The following is a 23,408-nucleotide window of genomic DNA, read 5'->3' as shown; positions in this document are numbered from 1 at the left end:
TCTTGTGAACCCCATATCTAAATTTTGATACAAATGTCCACTCTGACTCAATGATGAACTGATTAGATTTGGGAGGTCAAAGGTTGCTGTGACCTCACAAACCGATTTTGTTCATAACTCAAGAATTCCTAAACTAATTATGAACCCTTTACACATATGTCTGAAAGGATGATGACATTTTATATCCAAAAGGTCAAAGGTCAATTTCACTGTGACATCTTAATGTTTCTGGTCATTATTCAAACACAACTCAGGAACAGAAGGGGAGACGTTTGGTCAGATACCTAATCAGTGACACTAATCTTGAAAATGTGGTGATGTATTGATCTTCTGTGCTTCGAATATCCATGTTCTGCCCAAAAATACACTTAATACCTTTTATTAAATTCCATCAAAGTCTTCACTACATATAGTGTCTTATGAGTCTGGACAGTTTGGATGTAAACTGCAACTTGACTGTTTGGCGGAAGTATACAACAGCAAGGCAGTGATTCTAGTGTTGGCCAACCATGTGCCATGGAAAGTCAAGAGTCTGTGATTCAAGTCCAACTAATCACCTCAGGGGGTGATTTCACTGTTTAGTTCTTCCCCTCTTCTGACCAGAGTGCTAATCAGTGATAGAAACCCTGCTCTCCATGACATAGTATTGCCCCCCTCCCTGGCTTAATCATGGCCTTTTATACTGTGCATGGTTACTCCTGTATAATTATTATATACTGTATTTCCTGCTGTACAGGTGCCCATTAAACTTGCAAGCTGGTTATAAAATTAACTTCTTTCTCTCAAGTAGCCTAATTTTTGTCTTATTCTGTCTTTTCTAGAGCAAAGCAGAAGGGATGATTTAGAAGCGCTGGGTCACATGTTCATGTATTTCCTCCGAGGAAGCCTCCCCTGGCAGGGCCTAAAGGTACTGTTCATCATCCAAATGTTCCTCCTTATGCTTAGAAAAGAGATGTACCTTTTCCTGCTGCTGTTGTCAGTACAGTATCTCTTTCATACTTGTCATCCACATGACCTTAGGGACAGTGTGGTCACTTAAAATTGTGCTTATGTAGTGATTTTGTTTTTTAAGGTGGATTGTTGGTGTTATCCTAATTGCCTACCTCTTGCCAACAATTTTCTATCAAATCCATGCATTTTGAGTAATTTTAACGTTTTATCTCACTTGTTTATTCATGAAAGATCATGAAATATAATTTTCCCATCTTAGAGCTCATACTACTTGTTAGTAGAGCTGGTCACCTCACACACACAGACCAGAGTGTTAAACTCCTGTAAATATTTTAAAACTGTGTTTTATTACAAATCTACATGAAAGAGACAGTTCCCTTATAATCTGCTCGGACATCTTAAACAATAGCTGATATTGTCTTCCTTTTAATAAATAATTTGTCATCAATGTATGTGTGCATGGGGGCCACACATCACTTGTGTTCATGTTTCAGCACAGGTGCAATTCTACAGCCCATTGAAAACTCAAGACTCTGCCCCTGTAGACTGGGACTGTGGACTCTTCCTTTTTATTTGCATATGTGATGCTACATAAACAGTCACATGCAACTAAAATCTACCTCCACGCTTTGCATTTAAAAACTTTTCTAAGAAAGAGCATAAAGCAAAGAAACACATGTGCGATGACAGGTGCCTTGAGAGCAGGTTAAAGCTGCAGAGTTTCTGGGCTTTTTGCAGGCGTCAAAATCAAAGGTGTACATAGAAAAGACTAGAAGACACGACACCTCATCTGAACATTTGCTGTGTGGGAGGAAGCTGGTGGTAGATGAATGTGAGGGATGTATGAATGTGGGGGATGTTGGGTGGCTCGGGCCAAAACAAGATCTCACCAACACACAACCTGACAGTTAGCTTCAAATACAATGAAGGACTTAAATGACCAGGTGGCGTATAGTGGTATGTAGCCTTTCATAGCCAGGCCAATCTCCACAGTGCTCCGACTGCCATGATAGTGTCCTTGCAAAGTGTACATACAGAGGCCAGAATAAACGGTATACAATCCTACAGGGTCAAGAATTATCATCATGAGACTGCTGATGAGTGCATTTTTATGGTCTGATTAATCCCAGTTGGTTGTTAACTATGGTAGATTGAGTGTGAGTAGCTATCATGCATAGTTGAAAATATACAGGCCAGTGGGTGAAGTGCCACCATTTTGAATGTGCTCAAGTGGTTCAACCCTGTTTCCAAAAGAGTTAAGACACCGTTTAAAATGTAAACAGAAACGCAATGTGGTGATCTGCAAATCATTGAAACCCCACATTTAATAGAAAACAGCACAAAGAAAACCTATCAAATGTTGAAACTGAGAAATGTCATTGTTTTTTGAAAATGATACGCCCATTTTGATTTTAATGCAGCAACACGTTTCAAAAAAGTTGTGACAGAGGCAACAAAAGACAGGAAAAGTTGTGAAATGCTTTAAGAAAACACCTGGTGGAACATCTCACAATTAATAAAGTCAACTGGCAACAGATTAGTAACATGAGTGGATATAAAAAGAGCATCCAGAGAGGCTGAGTGTTTCTGAAGTAAAGATGGGGACGGGTTCACTCTGCACTGGCAAAAGGAACTCTTTCAACAATCATTGTCTGTGAACACAGACTTTATAACACAATTTGTTGCTGCGTCCACAAATGACAGCAGAAACTCTACCACACAAAGAGGAATATATACGTATATAAACCATATTCAGGAACTCCACCGCCTTTTCTGGTTCATTTAAGAATGACTGAGGCCAAGTGGAAAACTGTCCTGTGGTCTGAATTCAAAATTTTAAATGATTTTTGGAAATCATGGACGCTGCGTCCACCTGGCTAAAGAGGAGAGGGACCGCCTTGTTATCAGCACACAGCTCAAAAGCCAGCAGCCGTGATGGTTTGTTCTGCTGACTGGGGGGAAAGTGCAGGGCCAGGCCAGACGAGGCTGATTTTCACCAACACTAGCCCTCAGTGCTGAACATATGTGTTATGACTCAATATTCAGAATGAGTAACTAGAGGATTTGCATCTATCTGCAACTCAAGTGGCCAATCTAAAACACATTTGAATATTACACTTATTTGTGTAAACTGGCCGCAACTATGTATTTGCTCAAATTTTGAGTGTAATTTTTTTTTTCCTGTTTCCGTTCCAGGCGGACACTTTGAAGGAGAGGTATCAGAAAATTGGGGACACCAAACGAGCGACACCCATTGAAGTGCTTTGTGAAAGCTTCCCTGGTCAGTAGAACCAACCGTTTTCTTTTGCTTACCGTGTTATTTAACTTCTTCATTCAACCAGAATTCAAATTTAACTGTTATCTTTTGCTACAGAAGAGATGGCCACCTATCTGCGATATGTGAGGAGGCTGGACTTCTTTGAGAAGCCTGATTATGACTACTTGAGGAAACTCTTCACTGATCTGTTCGACAGGAACGGCTATGTCTTCGACTATGAATATGACTGGGTCGGCAAATCACTTGTGAGTGCCTCTTACTAAATCCCCCCCTCCCCATTCCATCTGTAATCCTTTGATTGGATGTTATGTTAAAAAACTCACAAAAAAGTACTTTTCTCTTTATTTTGACGCTATTTATCCTGTGTTTCTTGCAGCCCACACCGATAGGCCCCATCCCCAGTGACACGCCCCTGCAGCCCAGCAGCAGAGACAAAGCACAACAGCAGACCAAAAACCAGGTGAGGTCATCAACAGTAAAACACAACAAACACCACACCCACCCACCAATCTACCAACCAAGTGACCGACCGACGAGCCAACCAGACAACCCTGTCCGTCAAGTTCCTCTGCCAGGCTGCTCTCGTTGTGTCCAACTTCCTGGAGAAAATGGTTGCCGTTCAGTTCTACTTCTCCTTCATTCCGGTTCCTGTCTACAGTCTTGACTGCTCGGCAGTGACGTCATCTTTCCTCAGACAATAAGACTTGTACTTGTAATTTGATGCTTTACCAGTTATTGAAGCGTCATGCACGATCATGAGGCAGGCTCTCCTGCTCCAGCTGTTAAACAAAAACCACCGTTTTCGGCTTCAATTTATTCCTCGCACCTTGCCACTCTAAGCTCCGGTCATTGCATGCATGAGTTGAAAATGCATATTGCATTGTTCATACCAGTAATGACAAGCTATATGCTTAGTGTGTGACAAAGTGTGGACTTTTTTATTTTATTCCTTTTATTGGCATGCTATCCAAGCCTTGTTTTTGTTTTGTTTTTTAGTAGAGGGGTAATTATTATAGTGTAGTAGTATAATTAATAAAAGAGTATGAATAGAAGATGATTATGAAATCCTTCTCATAGATTCAAATCCAGGCACCAATCATGTTGTCTTACTTTATGAGTCTGACTCATTGTTCCCTGTAAAGCCAGACAGGGAGTGCATTAGACTTTATAATTGACTTATTACAGTGGACTCTAACCTCTTGTTACTGCTCTCCGTTTAACGTGATTGGCTTGGCAATAACTTGCCACCTTTTTGAAGTTTGCAAGGCACCACCTCCAGTTCCATGCACTTTGCTCAAGACTGTAAAAACCTGTAACGTCCTGGTTAAAACAGTCCGCTGCTCAAAAGAAAATGTGCAGTCTGTCTCTGTAGTTACTGGTTATATTTGTTGGTGGGAAGCTGCAAATGAAAGCACAATGTAAAAAAATTAAAGTACTCTAAATTGAGCCTTTAGTTTAATTTCAAGTAATGCTGTTACCCAAATATCCTATAACAGATAATTCTCTGTGTTGTATTGAATATACTCAGTGCTAGTTGAGGTGATCAAGGCTGACTTCTTTTACTCCTGCATGACTTTATTAGTGTGTTGATCTGTGCTTCGCATAAATTTTTGCTTCCCTCTACTCCTCTATTAACATAGTTTGTCTTAATAAGCCTGCTTCTGCTTGAGAGATGTCTTCTGTAATTTTTGTTTTTGTTTTTGTTTTCATTCACTCCCCCTCCCCCTTGTCCCTCCTCCCACCACACCTCTTACCTCACCCCCGCCCCCCTCCCACCACATTGCCTCACATCCAACCGCTCACCCAACAACCCCACCCCCCCACCCCTTCACGAACACCTGCCTATACCCTTTTTGCTTTTTGCGTCAAGTCGCCTGAGCCCAAAGGAAGTGAGTCTCAGCCCACTCCAGTGACCAATAAGGAGACTCTGGGGTCGCACCTCACAGCTGAGCGGCTGGGGGGCTCTGTTCAGGTACTGCTGCTGCTGCTGCTGCATGAAGCCACATAGTTCTGTATGTGTCTGACTCCCTCTCACACTGACTCCACACTGCCTGCCTGTCGGGAGCTCTGCCTGGACTCTATCTCTGTGTGTCTGCATCAGACTGTTTGTGTCCCAGTGTCCCAGTGCTTTGCCTGTTCTGTTTGCTCTCACTGCTTCATTGGCCTCATCCACATTTCACAGGGAAGGGCCATGCAAAGATCATATCTCTACAGCAACTTTCATGCAAACCTCATGAAATAATGATTATTAAATCAATAGAAAAACACATAAGCTAATAGAAAAGCAGTGCAGTAGATTTTTTTACTCATTAGTAAAACTATGGTAGAGCAATTATAAATGTAACTCTTTTTGCTATTTTCCGTATATTCCTTATGTCAAAGACCTATTTATATAATAGAAATAAAGTCATCATTATATCATTAGATATCAGGGTCCTCTGTAGCAAATATGGCACACATATGCCACCCAGTGTTGGGTAATAGAATTGCAGACTTTTAAAGGATAGCTTCACATTTGTGCTCCTGTCCTAATGCACAAGGTTAATCTGAAACTAATGTGACACTTCATCGGTCTCCCATGCTGAGCTGCAGTGGAAGGGTTGCAACACAAACAGGGAATTTTGTTCTAATAATACTGTAACTTTGAAAGATTTTATCTTTAGTTGAACTTTGGAACATACATTTTAAAGATCCAGGACTCTGGATTTTTTCCCCCAAGTCAAGGAACTCTTAATGGCCAGTATGACAACGAGCAAACCTGTTTCAATGTTTCTTAAGACGAACATAAAAAACAAATGTGAACCTATCCTTTAAATGTCTGTGAAGCTGCTTTAGTCGGGATATTCCAGGTTACATGCTGAACTGCTCCACTTACCGGAGAGGGCAGAAAAATAGAGAGAATCAAGGTTACATATTTTTATGTGAATGTTCGTCTCCACCTGCAGTCAGCCACTCTACGTATGTGTGAGCAGTCTGGTGTCCTTTTGTACCCGGCAGGTGATGAGCTCAACGAATGGCGAGCTGAACACTGATGATCCCACAGCCGGACACTCTAACGCTCCCATCACCGCTCCCACCGAGGTTGAAGTGGCTGACGAAACCAAGTACGAAACCTCTGTCCAGATGCTTAGAAGACAGTGCTGCTAGCAGTAGGGTTGGGTTAATAGCATTTTAGTCCAATTGTTAACTGGAATTAGATTGGATTCCTATGCATTTCTCACTTAATCTCTTTAGGACTGCTGTTATTAACACATACAAATAAGATGTTTCAACCAGTGAAAGTTAAACCTGTAACCTTAATCAATGCATTTACATACATTCAAGAAACCACGTTCCCCAGAGAAACCAGGTAATTTAAGACCACCTTTAAGTGCAGTTCAGACCAAAGTTCGCAACGCAAGTGTTTTAGAACGTTGCAGGTAACAGTTGCAGCTGTGAGAACTGACCCTCCTCGTGGATATTCTAGCAGGCTGATGTTGTCGCCAGCGATGCACCTTGTCAAATCGCCAGCAGCTGGTTTTAGAAGGTAACACACGTCACCTGTTTCAACAGCCAATCAATCAATCGGAGAGAGGAAAAAGAGATGGAGCGAGAGAGACAGAGAGAGGGTCAAGCGAGCAATACAGTGAATAAGGAGAGAGCACTATAATCCAGAACAAAGCAGTGAATCAGTGAAATAAAACGGCATTTTTGCTGTTTTATCACAACTAGAAATGCAGCTGTAGAAAGTATCTCACTATCTCTGTCCTCATTTATATTTTATAATGCTACAAGTTATATCCAGCTATGAAGACAAGTCAGAGGTTAGAAGAGAAGTACAGAGAGGTGTTGCTATGGAGATGATACACCGCCTCACTTAGTCTCCTTGGTCTGAACGGGCAGGTTTCAGAAAGTTGCAGAGCTGCACGTTGCAAGTAGTTGCAAGTTTTAACTGGACTCGTGAATCTTTGGTCTAAACTGGACTTTACATGCATTGGTTACCGTCAATATGCATACACACTAAGTTTAGCTCTAGTAGTGATGGAAGACGTTGCTATGTAACGGTTCAGCATCGAAAACCAACCTATTCTGTACTGCAAGGGGCTACTTATGTTGGTTTTAGACTTTGGATGGAATTGTTCAAAATACGAGAAAGCATCTCTGTTATCTTTTATTCGGAGTCTTTGTCAGGCATAGGCATACTTAAATTTAAAAAAGCACATTAGAAACCTGATTATTACCTGGGAATGTCTCCAGGAGAAACTTCACTGGGGAAATGAGGTTTCTTGTTCATATCACATGAGTGAGTAACCAGCTCACCGGAGAAAACTCACCGTGTCCATGTAAGCGCGTGAAAATACACTGAATGCTTTCTACATCACTCATTGTTTATAAAGATCTGTTGGACCAGAGTTTAGTGAATCCAGAAACTAGATCCAAAATTGAACCAGCTATTGAAAATCAACCCTAACAAGCAGCGTGCTGAGCGCTGCATTGATAAACCAATATCTCATTTGTTTGTGCGTGTCTCAACATTTATTTCTTCCTTTGTTTCTCTGCAGGTGCTGTTGTTTCTTCAAAAGGAGAAAGAGGAAAGCCCTCCAGAGGCACAAGTGAAAGAGAACGGAGAGAACTTGAAACATTGTGGTCACTGTCAAGTTTTAAATGGAAGCAACTACACAGACCCCTGTTCCTTTTCTCTTTCCAGTTACCCCTCACCTCTTTATCCCTCTCACCTTATTCCCACCTTCACTCTGTACCTCCCTCCTTGTGCTCTCTCTTTCTCGTTCTCAGTGCTCCCCGGCTACTGGCGAGTTGAAGGAATGTTGCAGTCCTACTGACTCCCCAACAGACTCTTGATTCCTTTATCGACGAAAAAATAAACGTACCTGCATTAAAACGGGGGGCTTGAGAAAAAGTTTAAAGAAGCTGTAACAATGAAACTCGAATACGGTGGCGAGAACATGAAAAAAGATACTGTTTGAAACAGTTGTGTATTCTAGATTCCATAAGAACGCTTGTTGTTCCGACAGTCCGCTGTTAATCAGGGGAACCATTCGAGTGGTTCAAGTGAAAGAAATCTGCTCCTTAGGAAATTGTTTTTTGTTTTTTGTTTTCTTCCTTTGGTGTGTGTTTTGGGATCAAGGTAAAGAGAAAAAGGTGAACTATGCGGATGTTAAAACTGAGGGACACAGGAAGCATTTCATCTATAAAACAATTTGGAGGAATTTTATGTTTTTGTTTTTGTTTTCCTTACTTTTTTTTGTAATTGAATCCTCAGTTTTCAAAATCAAATCCCTGCATTGAAAACTTATTTTTATGTTGTAGTGTTTCTGGGGTTCAGTTCTTTTCCTCACTCTGGCTTTCTTTCTTGTCTGTCAACGTGGACTTTGTAGCACAGTCACTGGCCTCAGGTACTGTGGAAGATTGAGAGAAACAGATATTAAGCTCTCTTATTATTATTATTATTATTATTATTGCACTTTTGAAAAAAAACAATTACAGTGGAAACTTAAGGTTTGAAATTAACAATTAAGAAAACAACTAAATAAAGACTGATCTAGGAAGAGTCCTTCACAACGCTTATATCTGAGTTATGGCCGAAAAATGTTGTCGATTTACATGAAAAAAAGATATGTCTTTCAATTTTTATTTCTTACATCAAAATAATTTACCAGGAAATCATAGTTTGTGCCTTTCTAAGTAAAATGTTTAAAGCTCAAGTCAGTGTCCCGCAATGACATTTTATCTAATCTGTCCCAAATGCTCATGGGATTAGTGTGTGTGTGTGCGTGTGTGCGTGCTTGCAAATGTGGAGGTTTTTTGGGTTTTTGTAAGTGAATGTGTTTAATGACTCTGTTCACATTACTTGCTCTCATGCGGTTCATCCTCTGCTGTGACAATCGACGTGTGTGTGTGTGTGTGTGTGTGTGTGTGTGTGTGTGTGTGTGTGTGTGTGTGTGTGTGTGTGTGTGTGTGTGTGTGTGTGTGTGTGTGTGTGTGTGTGTGTGTGTGTGTGTGTGTGTGTGTGTGTGTGTGTGTGTGTGTGTGTGTGTGTGTGTGTGTGTGTGTGTGTGTGTGTGTGTGTGTGTGTGTGTGTGTGTGTGTGTGTGTGTGTGTTGTCCGGAGGTTATAGATAGACGGCAGCTCAATGAGGTTTACTCGATCATGAGGCAAAGCGCGTCTTTGAGGTCAGTGGGCTTCTGTTTCTCGGTCAGAAAAAAAAAAGGAACCCTCCAAAATGTACGGAAACAACAATTGCCCGCTTTGGTGCTGCTGCTTACAACTGTAGTTTCATTTAGGGCTGCAACTAATGATTATTTTCATTATCCATTAATCTAGTGGCTGTTTTACAAATCAATCGATTAATCACCTGGACCATAAAACATCAGAATAATGACCATTATATTATCCTAGGCCTCAGATCATAAAACATCTTCTACTGCCTAACAGTCCAAAACATTAAAATATGAAGTTTGCTATAATGTAAAACCAAGAAAAGTAATGAATTCTCTCTCATAACCTGGAACCATCAAATTTTGGCATTTTTGCTTTAATAGTGGCTTAAGTGATTAACAGAATAGTTGCTGATTCGTTTTCTTTTGACCGACTAAAAATCGTTGCAGCTCTAGTTTCAAATGTCTCTTGGATCATTTGTGTAACGTGGGTTTTTTTTTGTTTGTCCGGCCTCAATGAGATCTGGAAAGAGGCTGTCTGTCTCTAGCTCGTCAGAGATTACAGCTTTCATGGCCTTCAGTTATTTAAAGGAGTATCCAGCGGTTTTAATATTGCACTTGTATGAAGTTGGGGGACTCACAAGAGGCAGATTTGAAAAAATAAAATAAAAAGTGGTCTAAATCGAAGCAGACGGAGAAAAGATATCCTGACTAGCATGGTTCAGATGACAAAAAACACTGGATTCTACATTTCCCATAATGCAACTGGAAAGTGTATTTCCCTAGTTCCTTCCTCAGTTTTTTATGCAGGCTTTCTGTTAAGAAGTGTCAAACCCAGACAGGGTCCTTTTCTGACTTTAGAAAGCTCCCCGCAGCTTAATGTGTAAAATCAGCTGAGTGCCCTTTTAAAAACTCCACTTGAGCCTCATTGTCATGATTCATTCAAGTTTAACTTTGGCTTACACAACACTGAGTGACCAGTGTAAAGTCACGGCTGTGTGATGATGATGATGATGATGATGATGATGATGATGATGATGAACGTGACCACCACGTGTGTAATGATGTGCGAAAGGGAAGTTTAGGTTAGCTTAATGTGTAAAATCAGCTGAGTGTCCTTTTAAACACTTTAGGTTGTTCTCTGCTTGAAGCTTACAAAGGATCAACGCTGCAAACATAAGGATCTTTGCTGATGTATTGAAAACAAACACTGAACATCAGAGGCCAGTGGAGGGGCTCACGATGGTCCCCTCACAACACTGAACACCATTTAACTTGCGTTTAATCTGCTCATCTTCTATCGTGTCTGCAAACCGAATTGATTTGAAGTTATGAAAGAGGTGAATGTCTGTGTGCGCATGATTTTAGACCAGTGCGGGTCCTGTGCTTGAATAACTTCGCCATGTGAAGAACAGAAAGAGGAACTGTTTGGTAACTGTATCGTAACTCACGAGTTTCAAAGCCACCCACGGGCACGGCTCGATCAATCATCAGATTTCCACTACACCGGAGGCGTGTAGAGCTGGGATATAACTTTAGAGACAAAACCAAATCTCCAGACGCTCGTGGGGGCTCACCAGCGCGCTTTTACGCGTGAAGGGGTCACTGTGAAGTCCCGCTTTGTTTCAGCATGAGCTAAACGCTAAACCGGTGCAGCTGACCAGTGTGGGGACCCAGCTTGGCATAATCCATTACACTGCGTTTAGCATATGATTTATAATTGAGGAGATTTTTATGGAGATGCTCAGACCAAGGTTGAACTGTGTTTTTGATCAACGTCTGTTAGTGTAACTCTTTGCATTATGTATTTGTAAATATGACAACGACAGATCTCTAATTGTGAATAAAGGAAGTTTTATCACAGGAGTCAAATCAATCATGGAGCCGTTTGTGCCTGCCGCTCGCTCTTTATCAGTCTGCGGGCGGGTGTGTTACGCAGCGGGGCATTTTCTAAACGACCTGTGCGCCTCCATGTGGTTCACCTACCTGCTGGTCTACCTCCACTCCGTGCTCGGCTTCCAGAGCACCTCCGCGGGCTTGATGCTGCTGATTGGTCAGATAGCGGACGGAGTGTGCACGCCTCTGGTTGGATACGAGTCCGACAGAACACCGTGCATCTACGGCAGGAGGAAGCCCTGGCACCTGCTGGGTAAGTAGAGCCACCTGAGAAACGAGTTTGACTTGACCACACAAGTGTTTACAGCAAACTCAAAATACTTAGAATACGGAAGATGAATGCAGATGTTTTACTTCATAGCGCAGTGTTAAAATACTCTATTACAAGTAAAAGTCCTGCTTTCAAAACTTCACTTCAGTAAAAGTACAAAAGCATTAAAAACAATAAAAGTAGCCTTCTCATGCAGAAACAGCAATATTTAGACTTTATATGTAGCCAATATATATTATATATTATTATATTATATTATTATATAAATATATTTTTTGATGCATCGGTGTGTACACCACTTTACTTTTGCAGCTGGTAAAGGGGAGCTCATTTGGATTTACCTTTGGGTCTCTTAACCCACAATATTAGGCTATATCTGAATTGGTTTTCACTTTACAACGAGGGCAGTCAGTGAACCGTTCGTTAATGAGTAACTAATAATAATAATTATTATTATTATCTTGTTTTATTTGTATAGATGGATAGATTATTACTTTATTCAGCTCTGAAGGGAAATTATTTTGTTGCAGCAATCTAGTACAACTGAATACAATACAATACAATAAAATAAATAATAAAATAGTAATACAAATAAAAATATCTGGGTATAAGAAATAAGTAGAAACACAGAAGGGAACATGGGCACTTAGACATAAGCACGAGATAAAGCAGTATAGCACCTTTAAAACAGCAGTTTACAAAGTGCTTTGACACAGCAAACATCAAAATACACACAAATACAGTATAAACAAAAATAATAATAGTAAAATCCAATGAGGTAGAACATAACCATAAATTACACATCATTGCACAAAAGTGTACGGAGGACAAAGGGAATTATTTTTAGCTTGTTAATTAATTCAAGGTGCTTGCAAAGAAAAACGAACACTGAGATGAAATGACAAAAAGACGGCATCACAGGAAGGCAAGTCTGTAAAAAAAGAGTTTTTATAAGTGGTCTAAAAGGGGGATCAGCCTAATCTCCACGGGCAGGTTCGTCCAAAGCCAGGTGCTCTCATCAACCTAATAAAGTTGTTCCTGATTGGTTAATTGACGGGTGAGGAACCAATCAGGAAGAACTTGTAATGGAGGACTTTAGATAATGAGAGTTGGTAGAGAGTCTGGGAGATCCTTTATGAATGAATCATTAAATAATGATTACTTCATGAATATCTGTCAATCGATCATGCACTTTCTTCGTCAGTTGACTCAGTAGCTTAGTCCCTTATTAGCCCACATCATCATTATCTAATGATTACTTAGCGTTTTGTGCAAACTCCCCATTATCTAATGGTGACTTACTGTTTTGTTCCAGTGTGTTCTCTACTCACTCATCATTATCTCCTCTGCAGTCCTCCATATGAGTTTTACGGATATGACGTTTGTGAACGACCCGGTTCTATTAAAGGCTCTTTGGTAGGAACGAAGGGAACAGACTCGTACTGGAGAACCTTAAAAAAAGAAATGATGAGTGACTCTTTTGAACGGCTCTCAAAAAGAAACAGAGCCATAAGATCTGCCTTCCCATCAATGATTAATTTATTAGGGAAGTACTAATTAACGATTCATCAATTATTAAAATGAAATTCCGGCGTAAAATCATCCCATGGTCTTTTTCGGCAAATACACTCATCAAGAAATCTCAGTCAGTCGCTTACAGCCGAATACAGCTAACAAAGGCATTAAAACGTCTTCTTTAACCACTAATACTGCTCAAAATAACACCAAACCTCTGCAGCAGCATGATACGTATCCCTACACATAAAACGAAGCACCAACAACGTAGTTTGTGAACCCAGAGTTTATTTAAAGAGTGTTCTTAAAGACTTACCAACTGGCCCCAGGTCGCAGATCCTCTCATAGTAAAGTCCATTCAAGTCGATTACCAAAGTCAATCCAAAAGGAAGGAGCTCATCGGTGCTTTGTTTTCTGTGTAGGGACTCCTATCGTGCTACTGCAGAGGTTTGGTGTTATTTTGATCAATATTACTGGTTTAAAAGGCCGTTTTAATGCCTTCACCATCCTGTAATCAGTGCTAACCGCATTCAGCTGTTAGCGACTTTGCTGCCTTTCTCTGTTAATGTTTGTAACATGAAAAAAGTTTTCTCAATGGCTTATTTGATGAGTGTATTTGTCGAAAAAGACCCTTGCATGATTTTACGCCAGAATTTCACTTTAAGTCTTTCCTGATTAAAATTGATTGGGAGTGACTCGTTAGTTAACGGTTAGTTCCTCATTAGTTCCCTAACTACGCACAATTTGTCGCCTTAGGGAACATTACAGAAGTGACTGTAAATGTCCTGACATGAACTTTTTTGGTTATGGGATGCTGAGTCCAAACCACACCACCATAATAATACTTATTTTGTTTACATAGTCCTTTTCCAAACAGAGTATAAAATGTTCAAAACACCGTATATATGATATATAGTTTATAATATATAAAGATTAAAATAATTCCCTCTCTACTTCCCAGGAACTGTTTGTGTTTGTGTGTCTTTCCCCTTCATATTCAACCCCTGCCTGGCCTGTAACGACGACACTCCTCAGTGGGCGCAGATCGTTTATTTCTCCCCCTTCATCATCATCTTCCAGCTCGGCTGGGCCGCCACTCAGATCTCTCACCTCTCCCTCATCCCAGAGCTCGTGTCCAGTGAGAGCGACAAGGTGGAGCTCACCGCGTACAGGTGAGGAGACGTCATCACATACCGTGGTTTAGGCACCCAAACCGTCGACTCAGGAGGGGTAAACTCATACATGACATGACGTCTTTGCTGCCAGAATCAAAAATAAATGACACAATAAATAAATCAATTAATATGCCTTTACATGTACTTAAATATTAATATAGCCGTTAGTTAATTGATTATATGTGATATAAATAGATAATTCTGTTTTAATTAGCTTCTTTATTTACTTACTTTGTATGAATCCCCCTATTTATTTACTTAACTATTGAATGTCCCGTTTATTTATTTATTTATTTTTTTAATGTATAGCTTCTCTTTCTGAGGAATCTCTGCTGCTGAGTTTCACTGCTGTTGGACATACAGTCACATATTTCCATTGAGGAAGTAAAGCTTGTGTGACTGCACTGTTTTCCAAAAACATCTCTGAAGCTCCGCCCTGATCGGTTTCCTTAAAGTGGAACATAGTTACACTTGCTATCATCATGAATCAGGCCGTGAGGAGCGACAGTATCAGGAGTAAATAGTCAGTAATAACCGGGTGTGGTTAATTGTCACGTGCGATCACAGCTTTCAGACTGGAATATCTGACTTTGTCTGCATCTGAGAACATAAACATTGTGGTCAGTTCTTCCATTGTTTTTCTTCTCTTCATCCATCCAGCTTCCTTCCCAGTCTTTCCTATTTCCTTTCCTAGCCCTCGCCTCATTCCCATCTTTAAAAGGTTGTCACCACTTCCTCTAATGCTCTGTCCAAACCGCACAGTCTTTGGTCCAAACTATACAAGCAGAGCTGAGGAAGCATCAGATTCATGTCACACATTGTTATGCCAGAGGAAGTGCAACCACGAGGCAGAAATAAAAAAAGAAAACAGAAGTAACTGTAATTTCATCATGTTGTCCAGAGCAGCTCAAATCTAAAATACTGACGCAAGAACAAGAAGCGTCCGTGTCTTCTGTTATCATTCATTCAAACAACCAAAAAGATGTTAAAACTTGTACTGAAGAACACCAGTGTAAGTCACGCTTTGTGAGCATTCAAACATACAGTTATATTATATCACCAGCGTGGTGGAAATATACAAAACACTTTTCACAAGTACACTAAATTACCCAAAGTTACAAAGTACATTTGTACAGTACTGTACTTAAGTTCAACTTTAAGGTATTAGTATATTTATACTCCACTGGTATTTCCGAACTAAAAGTCGTAATATTTCCAGACCAAACGTCGTTAGTATTTACTTTACTTACTTATTCCATTTTAATCTACTTTTTACTTCTACTCCACTATATTTATTTGGTAACCTTAGTTACTAGTTACTTTACAGATTCTCATTATTAATACAAATATATATTAATAACAAATAGAATATATTATTATAGATTAATCTACACAGCAGTGTATAAAGTAATTAAAATTAGTCCCACCTTTATCAGCTGCAACATTAAAGTGATATTTACATTAATATCTCAATTATTATGATCTAATAATATAATATTCTGAAACGGCCATTCTGCATAATGAGTACTTTTACCTTTTGTACTTTAAGTACATTTTGAAGCTTATACTTTTGTACTTACTCTACGGCATTACTACTTTTCCTGCAGTAAAAGTCCTGAGTACTTCTTTCACAACTGAAATTATCACTTTAAGAAATGCCACTTAGGCCCCTCTTTAATACACTGAAATGCAGTTTAGAATAAACTTACATTAAAGGGAACTTTTTGTAAGTATTTCAATCTGCTTTTAATGAAGTCAGATTAAAGTACACTTTAAAGTACACTTGCGTACAATTTCCAACGCACTTACATTAAAGTTCACCTTTCATGAGTCCACTGAAATACCACTTTAGTGCAAAATGAATCATTTTATTTGTAGTACACTGAAGTTGAATTTAATGACACACATTTTGATGTCAAATATATTCAAAAGTATATTTGTAAAAACTTGAATGTTGTTTCCAATGCACTAAAGTAAACTACCCTGTGACCTGTCTGATTGTTTCCCTTTTACTCTTCCTCGTGTAGGTATGCCTTCACTGTGGTGGCCAATATCACAGTGTACGCTGTGGCCTGGCTGCTCTTTCACTTCCAGTCTCAGCACAGTGTGGACCCCTCCATCACAGACAGCCTGGGCCCAGTGGATGTCCCTCTGTTCAGGGTAAGAAGAGAGATGCCAGAGAGATGATGCATTTGTGCAAAATAACTATTTTTACCCTTATCCGCCTGTCTCTGTTCGTAGACGCTGGCCCTTGTTATGCTGGGTACCGGAGCTTTATTCTCCCTGATATTCCACGTCGGCACAAAAGAGGACGTGTCGGCCTCAAGCAGCGAGAATCAGCTGATCACTCGTTCCCCCTCACAGGAAGCTTTGCCTCGCCCTGTATTTCAGTGGAAACACTGGCTGAAGGAGCCGTCCTTCTACCAGGTGAATCTGTTGATCCAGAAAGTTTCCCCTCCCTTTTCTCAAAGCGAATGGCATCATAACTCTGGATATAGACTGTTGTTGACGTCAAATAAAGTTGTTTCGTATGTAGTTTAACGCAGGATCAGCTGTACAATGAAATGTTTTTGACAAGAGAACGGGTCAGCTCAGCAGCAAATATAAAAGGATCAAATATAATTCATAATATAGAAAGTCAATAAAACAATAAGATGACAATAATAAATTAAAATGACATGAATCAGGTAGAAATACAATAAATCACATGTACTTAAATCATAGATACCATTTTGCAAACCACCCTGTTGTTTTTTTTTTAAATTTAATTATAATTAATATAGAAAAACGGGGGGTTTAAAATACAACAAGTTTATATTCCATGGTATTAAGCATTACGTTATCATTTTGGTATATGTACTGAAAGAATACACACCCCTAACTGTGATACATTACCCAACTCAAGTTTCAAGAGTGTGCTAATTGATTTAAATACAAATCATTTGCAGAAAACCCTGAATTAGTCTTTTCAATCATATTTTCTTTGTTTGATTTTGTACCAGGTGGCGTTCTTATACATGTGCACCAGACTAATAGTCAACTTATCTCAGACCTACATCTCCATTTACCTCACCAACTCACTGATGTTACCAAAGGTATAAGGCCACACAGTGTGTTCATGCACTCACTTGTCTAACTCACTGTAGCCTCTGTTTGTGAAACGTCTGTGTCACAGTTTCATACTAATTTCCTCTGTCCTCAGAACTTCATTGCCATCATACCTCTGGTGATGTATGTCAGCGGCTTTGTTTGCTCTCTGGCCATGAAACCAATCAGCAAGCTCATAGGAATCAGCGTGAGTTTCTACAAGATGTATGAATTTGTTTTTGAATTCATGGCTTTTGCATGATTAATTCATCAGTAACCTGAAAGATAAGGTATATTGAAATTAAATGTATTTGTTCTCTTTCAGATTATCTACTTGGCCGGCCTGTTGTTGGTGCTTGGCTTTGCCATTTGGGTGTTTGTAGACAAGAGCATGGGAGCTGACAGCATCTATGGAGCAGCCGTGCTGCTGGGAGCCGGTTCAGCCACAATCCTGGTCATGTCTCTGTCAATGACGGCCACACTCATCGGGGATCAGACCGTAGGTGGACAGGAACTACACTACAACATATTATAGCTTTGAGAGTTGTCATATGGAGGAATATAAAGGATAAAGCTGGCCAGATTCTATATTTTACTCAACAAGCCCGTGAAAAAGCCAATAATGACTTGATCCTATCAAGTTTTGTCTGAATTCAAAACCTGATGTATTCCTCAGTGTCATAGAGCTCCGATGTTTTCTAATCCTATAAGATGACGGCTGCATATGGCCGATGGTGCAAACAGCTTATTAAGGCCTATATTTACGTTTGTTGTTAAGAGGCGACGTCAAGTGGCCATAGTAGAATTATGACGGGAGCAAAGGAGGAAGTCAGGTGACGTCAAATATAAGAGCACCAGAGTCTGTGTGGAGAGGGCCGATGTTTGTGTCCCGTGTGAAGCCAAAGTCAACCGACTTGTTTCAGTCGTTGGTCGCAGTTACGTCCGTGAATCATTTTAAGCCAATCCATGATCTTTTCCTAACCCTAACCAAGAAGTATTACTTTACAACGTTAACCACGTGGTTAAATATAATCATTAAATCTGTTTATTTACTTTATATATCTTTACTTTATATTATATATTAATATATTATATTAAATGCACCTTTCTGGAGTAACATATGCTACTGAGCTTTTTATTTTCAGAATTAAAACTACGTATTTGTTTTTTAAAGTTTATTTATTTGGCAGTTCCCAAGCCTTTTATGAGATAGGACAGACAGGAAATGGGGTGAGAGAGGGGGAGACATGCAGCAAAAGGCCACAGGTCAGAGTCGAACCCACGGCCACTGCCTCAAGGACCTTCAGCCTTCTTACATGGGGCGACTGCTCTAACCACTGTTCCACCGGGCACCACAAAACTATGTATTTGTTACCTGTTTTTAAAGATTGACCTCTTCAGTATGAACATGAATGAATGGACTTGTGACACAGGCAGGGTATGGAAGTGGTACTGAGAGGCAGACATTGTTGGTGTTTTCATGGAATTTGAAGTCTAGTTGCCAGAAATGTTTTTGGTATTATGTCTTTCTGCAAACCACAGATTGGTTGATATGATTGATACGACCTAGTCAGGTGATGAAGTATAATTGGGTCGTACGCACACCAGACTTTCATCCAGGAGACTGGATGGGGGTCTGCGTCCCATCCAGTGTGAAAGTAAAATTCAACATTCAATTTTAATTCAACCTAATCCAATATCTTTTCCTTAGCCTATCATGTAGTGTTATTGCTGAAACCATGATAGTTTTATAAATATAAGCGGGAAAGAAACACTGAGATTCAACGTTTTTGTGGTTTGCAGAAACATACAATGCCAACATCTTATTGTGGCAGCTGTGTTTGAGATTTGTTGACGATAGTATATAATAATGCCAGCCTTATCCTTTCTAGTAGTACAATTTGGGAAACAGTCGACTGTGTTGAGAGTTACAACCCAGCAGATTAACAGTGTGCCAAAAATTATCTTTGAAAAAGCTAAAGTACAGGGGAACAAATCCTAAAAATCACATGCCGCTTCAAAAGCAGATAAGTTGCACTTTGTGGTAAACGTTCAAGACAAAGCCGTCAGCTGTGACATTATATTGGAGGGTTTGCAGCGGTGTGTTTGTGCCACAGCACATTTCACTGCTGTCACATCTCTTCTAATGTCTCTTTCTTCACTCCCGCTGTGAAAAGAGATGAATGAAAATGTCGGCTCACAGAGAGCCTATTGTGTGTCTTATTCACAGAAAAGATTGCTGTGAAGAATTGTGCAGGCTTTTCAGATAGATTTTGCTCTTTTGTGCTTTGCTGCAGCAGCTATAATAGTATTTGATCTCTGTCTTCTCTGGCAGCAAAGTGGAGCCTTTGTTTACGGAGCAATGAGCCTCACGGACAAGGTGGCCAACGGTGTGGGGGTCATCCTCATCCAGAGCACACGGCCATGCAGGTGAGTCTGAGTCCTGAAGCGTGGAGGAAGCCGTGAGAAGAATCCCCCACAAAACACTGTCTGTCTGATGACAGCTGCTGTTTTATATGTATATTGTTCTCCCAGTTCCTTAAAACAGTAGTTACCCACCTTTTTTGCTTGTGACCCCTTAATCTGAAGCAATAGTGCCTTTCACACAGCCTGTTCAAGGGGCCCAGGTTTGTGTTTATGTCACCCTGCTGTCTGTATAAAAGGTATGAGGTTGAACACGGAAGTCTTTCGGTTTGAAGTCGTAAATTTCAACTGGCATGCTCCCTGAAGTCACAGTTCCCAGCCCGAGATCTCTTACCCCCACCTCAAAATCCAACTTGGCTGCACCCGATTAAAGCTGTAGCCGTGTTCATTCTCACTTCTTTCCATTTTGTAACTCAAAAAATGATCGTACACACAGTCCAAATTTTCCTTTGTGGACATGTTGCCACAGCATTTGTACAGTAAGCACAAGATACAGCATAATGCATTATCAGATGGTGTTGCTAACAAAGGATAACCGGCTAATCTGTTAAAATATAAAAACAGTTTTCCAACTTGTAACTGGAACGTGGTCGACTCGGGTGTGACGTTGTTCCCACTTCTGAGTTCCAACTTCTGACTTCAGAGGTAAAGGGAACGCACCGTTAGGGACAGCCGGCAGGGTGAAACTTGACAATCGTGCTACCTACTATAAAGCGTAAAGTTGGCTGTTTATGGGTCGAGTATTCTTCACATTTTGCAGTATTACACAGAAAAGAGACAAAATGTTTTTGTGTAGCAGACTTTCATTTTTTCTCCTTTTCTTCCAGTTAAATCATCTCCCGACACTCATATTCTTCTGTTAAGATGTGAAAAGATTAATTTGTCTTTGACCTTTCACTTCTTAAAGACAACAACTCTGCTGCTTTTTTTCTCAGTTTAAAGCTATTCTTATTTATTTTATTTTCTCTTTTAACAGCACGGACGCCTGCTGCCCAGACTGTGTTTGGTTTTATCGTGATGTCATGGTGACAGTAACCGGGGGTGTTGCCGTGGCTGCAGCATTTTGCTTGTTGACTCTTCTTATCTGGCCAATCAGGATACGGAAAAGTTAGGGTTCAATATCTCCACTACACTCATTGGTCGTGATTCCCCGCGTTCCAATATCCACACTACTGTACTAATATCATTATTATACCAGAAAAAGGTTTAGTTTGTCATGTTTTTAGTATGCAGCATGTTTTTATGGCTATTCTGACCCACAATCCTTTCACGGTGTCAAAGTTCAATGCATAACGCAGCCATTGTTTCATACCTGTGCATTAGAGCTGCAAAGATTAGTCGATTAATATAAATGAGTATTCAACTATTAAACTAATCTCTTCACTATTTTGATAATTCATAATGATGATGATCGTTCATTGATTATTTCATCTTTTTAAATGTGAATATGTTCTGGTGTCTTTCCTCCTCTGTGACAGTAAACTGGATATCTTTGAGTGTGGACAATATAAGACATCTGAGGACGTCACCTTGGGTTTTTAGAAGCACTAAGCAAGATTTTCCATCATTTTCTGACATTTTATGGACCAAACAACCATTTAATCAAGAAGCACACGGAGCCACAGAATTCTGTTGACCTGGCAGTTACTGTGGCGCTGATCCAAGGAACTGAACTAAGTGAACTTGACTCCGTCCGTCTGTCTTTCCGTCTGTCTGTCTGTCTGTCCTTCTGTTAGTCTGTCTGTCTGTCTGTCTGTCTGTCTGTCCGTCTGTCCTTCTGTCTGTCTGTCTGTCCGTCTGTCTGTCCTTCTGTCTGTCTGTCCTTCTGTAAGTCTGTCTGTCTGTCCCTCTGTCCCTCTGTCCGTCTGTCTGTCTGTCCTTCTGTAAGTCTGTCTGTCCCTCTGTCCGTCTGTCTGTCTGTCTGTCTGTCTGTCTGTCTGTCTGTAAGTCTGTCTGTCCCTCTGTCCGTCTGTCTGTCTGTCTGTCTGTCTGTCCGTCTGTCTGTCCTTCTGTCTGTCTGTCTGTCTGTCTGTCTGTCCTTCTGTAAGTCTGTCTGTCTGTCCCTCTGTCCGTCTGTCTGTCTGTCCTTCTGTAAGTCTGTCTGTCCCTCTGTCCGTCTGTCTGTCTGTCTGTCCGTCTGTCTGTCTGTCCTTCTGTAAGTCTGTCTGTCTGTCTGTCTGTCTGTCCTTCTGTAAGTCTGTCTGTCTGTCTGTCTGTCTGTCCTTCTGTAAGTCTGTCTGTCTGTCTGTCTGTCTGTCCTTCTGTAAGTCTGTCTGTCTGTCTGTCTGTCTGTCCTTCTGTAAGTCTGTCCTTCTGTAAGTCTGTCTGTCTGTCCGTCTGTCTTTCTGCCTGTCTGTCCGTCCGTCTTTCTGTCCGTCTGTCTGTCTGTAAGTCTGTCTGTCCGTCCGTCTGTCTGTCCATCTGTCTGTCTGTCTGTCTGTCTGTCTGTAAGTCTACCTGTCCGTCTGTTCGTCATGGACGTCCCTCCTGGACGATACTTCTGTATTTGTACCACTTACTTTGTTCATTTAGTATGTTCTGCAGGAGAAAAATAATTAAAAAGTGGTTGGTTGGCAAAAAGAATCTGAAAATGAAAACACACACACACACACACACACACACACACACACACACACACACACACACACACACACACACACACACACACACACACACACACACACACACACACACACACACACACACACACACACACATACGCACATGCACGCACTTTATTTTATTTTGTACAGTATATTCCCATTGTATGTTTTAAATGTTCACTTGCAAAAACCATTTTGCACAAGCAAGCCATTTTTAAAATCCAAACACCAATACCAGTTTGGAAGATATTCCCTGGATTTAGGAAAAAAAATGAAAATGGATATATCTGTTTTTGTAAATTAACCTTTTGTATTAAAGTCTTTGTCCACAAAGAGCGTAAGAGCCTTACGTGACCTGTCCCTCAAGGAGCACTACATTTGTATTTCAGATTTGATTTGCACCTTCTCTGTGTTAATCAGTAAATTGCATAATAATTTGATCAATTGTGTCTCATCTTGTGTTCTTGGGTCTCTCTTTCCTGTGCACTGCAGCCTCGTTCTTCTTTAGTTAGACCAGGAAAACAGTACAGCAAGTGAGCAAATCAGCATCTCATAAAGACGGCTGAAGAATGTGCAACGATTTATATACTGAAACATATTTGTGAAACCAAGATAACAAGATGAATACAAAATGCCACAGCGGGGTGTGAGAAACGAAGAGTAGCACTTGGGACTAGTGAAGACAAAAAAAAAAACCAAGATCAGCGCTGAGAAGCAAATGTTGGTCAACTTTTATCTCAACCTCGAGAGTGAAAACATTGTTTTGAATCAAAATATCTTCACCAGTGTGAAAATGATGCAGTTCTGACTCAACTATGAAACACTTATAGTGTTATATTCACTGTAATCAGGGCTGTGGTGGTAAGCGTTTAGAAATGCTGATATCACACTGTAAAAACTTTCATTGCAAATAAAAGTCCTGCATTGGAAAAGTTACTTAACTAAAATAATATAATTGGGAAAATGTAAGGGGAAAATTTGTGACTGTTATACAATTATATATAAGATTATTATTGCCCATTAATGAATGTGAAAGCAGGATTTGACTTAGGT

The 23,408-nt window shown here is 40.2% G+C and overlaps 2 protein-coding genes across 8 annotated transcripts in view; both read left to right on the top strand.

Annotated features, from left to right (window-relative positions):
* Nucleotides 1-9,002, top strand: part of csnk1g2b (casein kinase 1, gamma 2b) — a 40,306-nt gene extending 31,304 nt beyond the window's left edge. For 3 of the 7 annotated variants that reach the window (XM_083940444.1, XM_083940446.1, XM_083940445.1), the window contains exons 6-12: nt 822-907; nt 3,148-3,232; nt 3,326-3,474; nt 3,606-3,689; nt 5,100-5,201; nt 6,227-6,333; nt 7,771-9,002. In XM_083940444.1, coding sequence (XP_083796570.1) covers nt 822-907; nt 3,148-3,232; nt 3,326-3,474; nt 3,606-3,689; nt 5,100-5,201; nt 6,227-6,333; nt 7,771-7,825 — 668 coding nt within the window. In that variant the 3' untranslated portion in view covers nt 7,826-9,002. Of the gene's footprint in view, nt 1-821; nt 908-3,147; nt 3,233-3,325; nt 3,475-3,605; nt 3,690-5,099; nt 5,202-6,174; nt 6,334-7,770 lie in introns of all 7 variants that reach the window. The other 4 variants (XM_083940447.1, XR_014593847.1, XM_083940449.1 and 1 more) reach the window with 4 other exon arrangements.
* Nucleotides 9,003-9,409: 407 nt separating this feature from the next.
* Nucleotides 9,410-20,864, top strand: mfsd12b (major facilitator superfamily domain containing 12b; the record flags this gene model as incomplete). Its single annotated transcript, XM_083911458.1, has 9 exons — nt 9,410-11,533; nt 14,028-14,238; nt 16,269-16,401; nt 16,483-16,668; nt 17,244-17,336; nt 17,444-17,536; nt 17,654-17,827; nt 19,664-19,758; nt 20,729-20,864. Exons 1-9 carry the CDS (start codon nt 11,263-11,265, stop codon nt 20,862-20,864), a joined length of 1,392 nt encoding a protein of 463 aa, XP_083767584.1. The 5' UTR covers nt 9,410-11,262.
* Between the last annotated feature and the right edge of the window lie 2,544 nt (nt 20,865-23,408).

The sequence above is a fragment of the Echiichthys vipera genome (genome assembly GCF_963691815.1).
Source record: "Echiichthys vipera genome assembly, chromosome: 3".
NCBI classification, from domain to species: Eukaryota; Metazoa; Chordata; class Actinopteri; order Perciformes; family Trachinidae; genus Echiichthys; species Echiichthys vipera.
The sequence above is the reverse complement of the archived record's forward strand: the minus strand, read 5'-3'. Positions and strand labels throughout refer to the sequence as shown.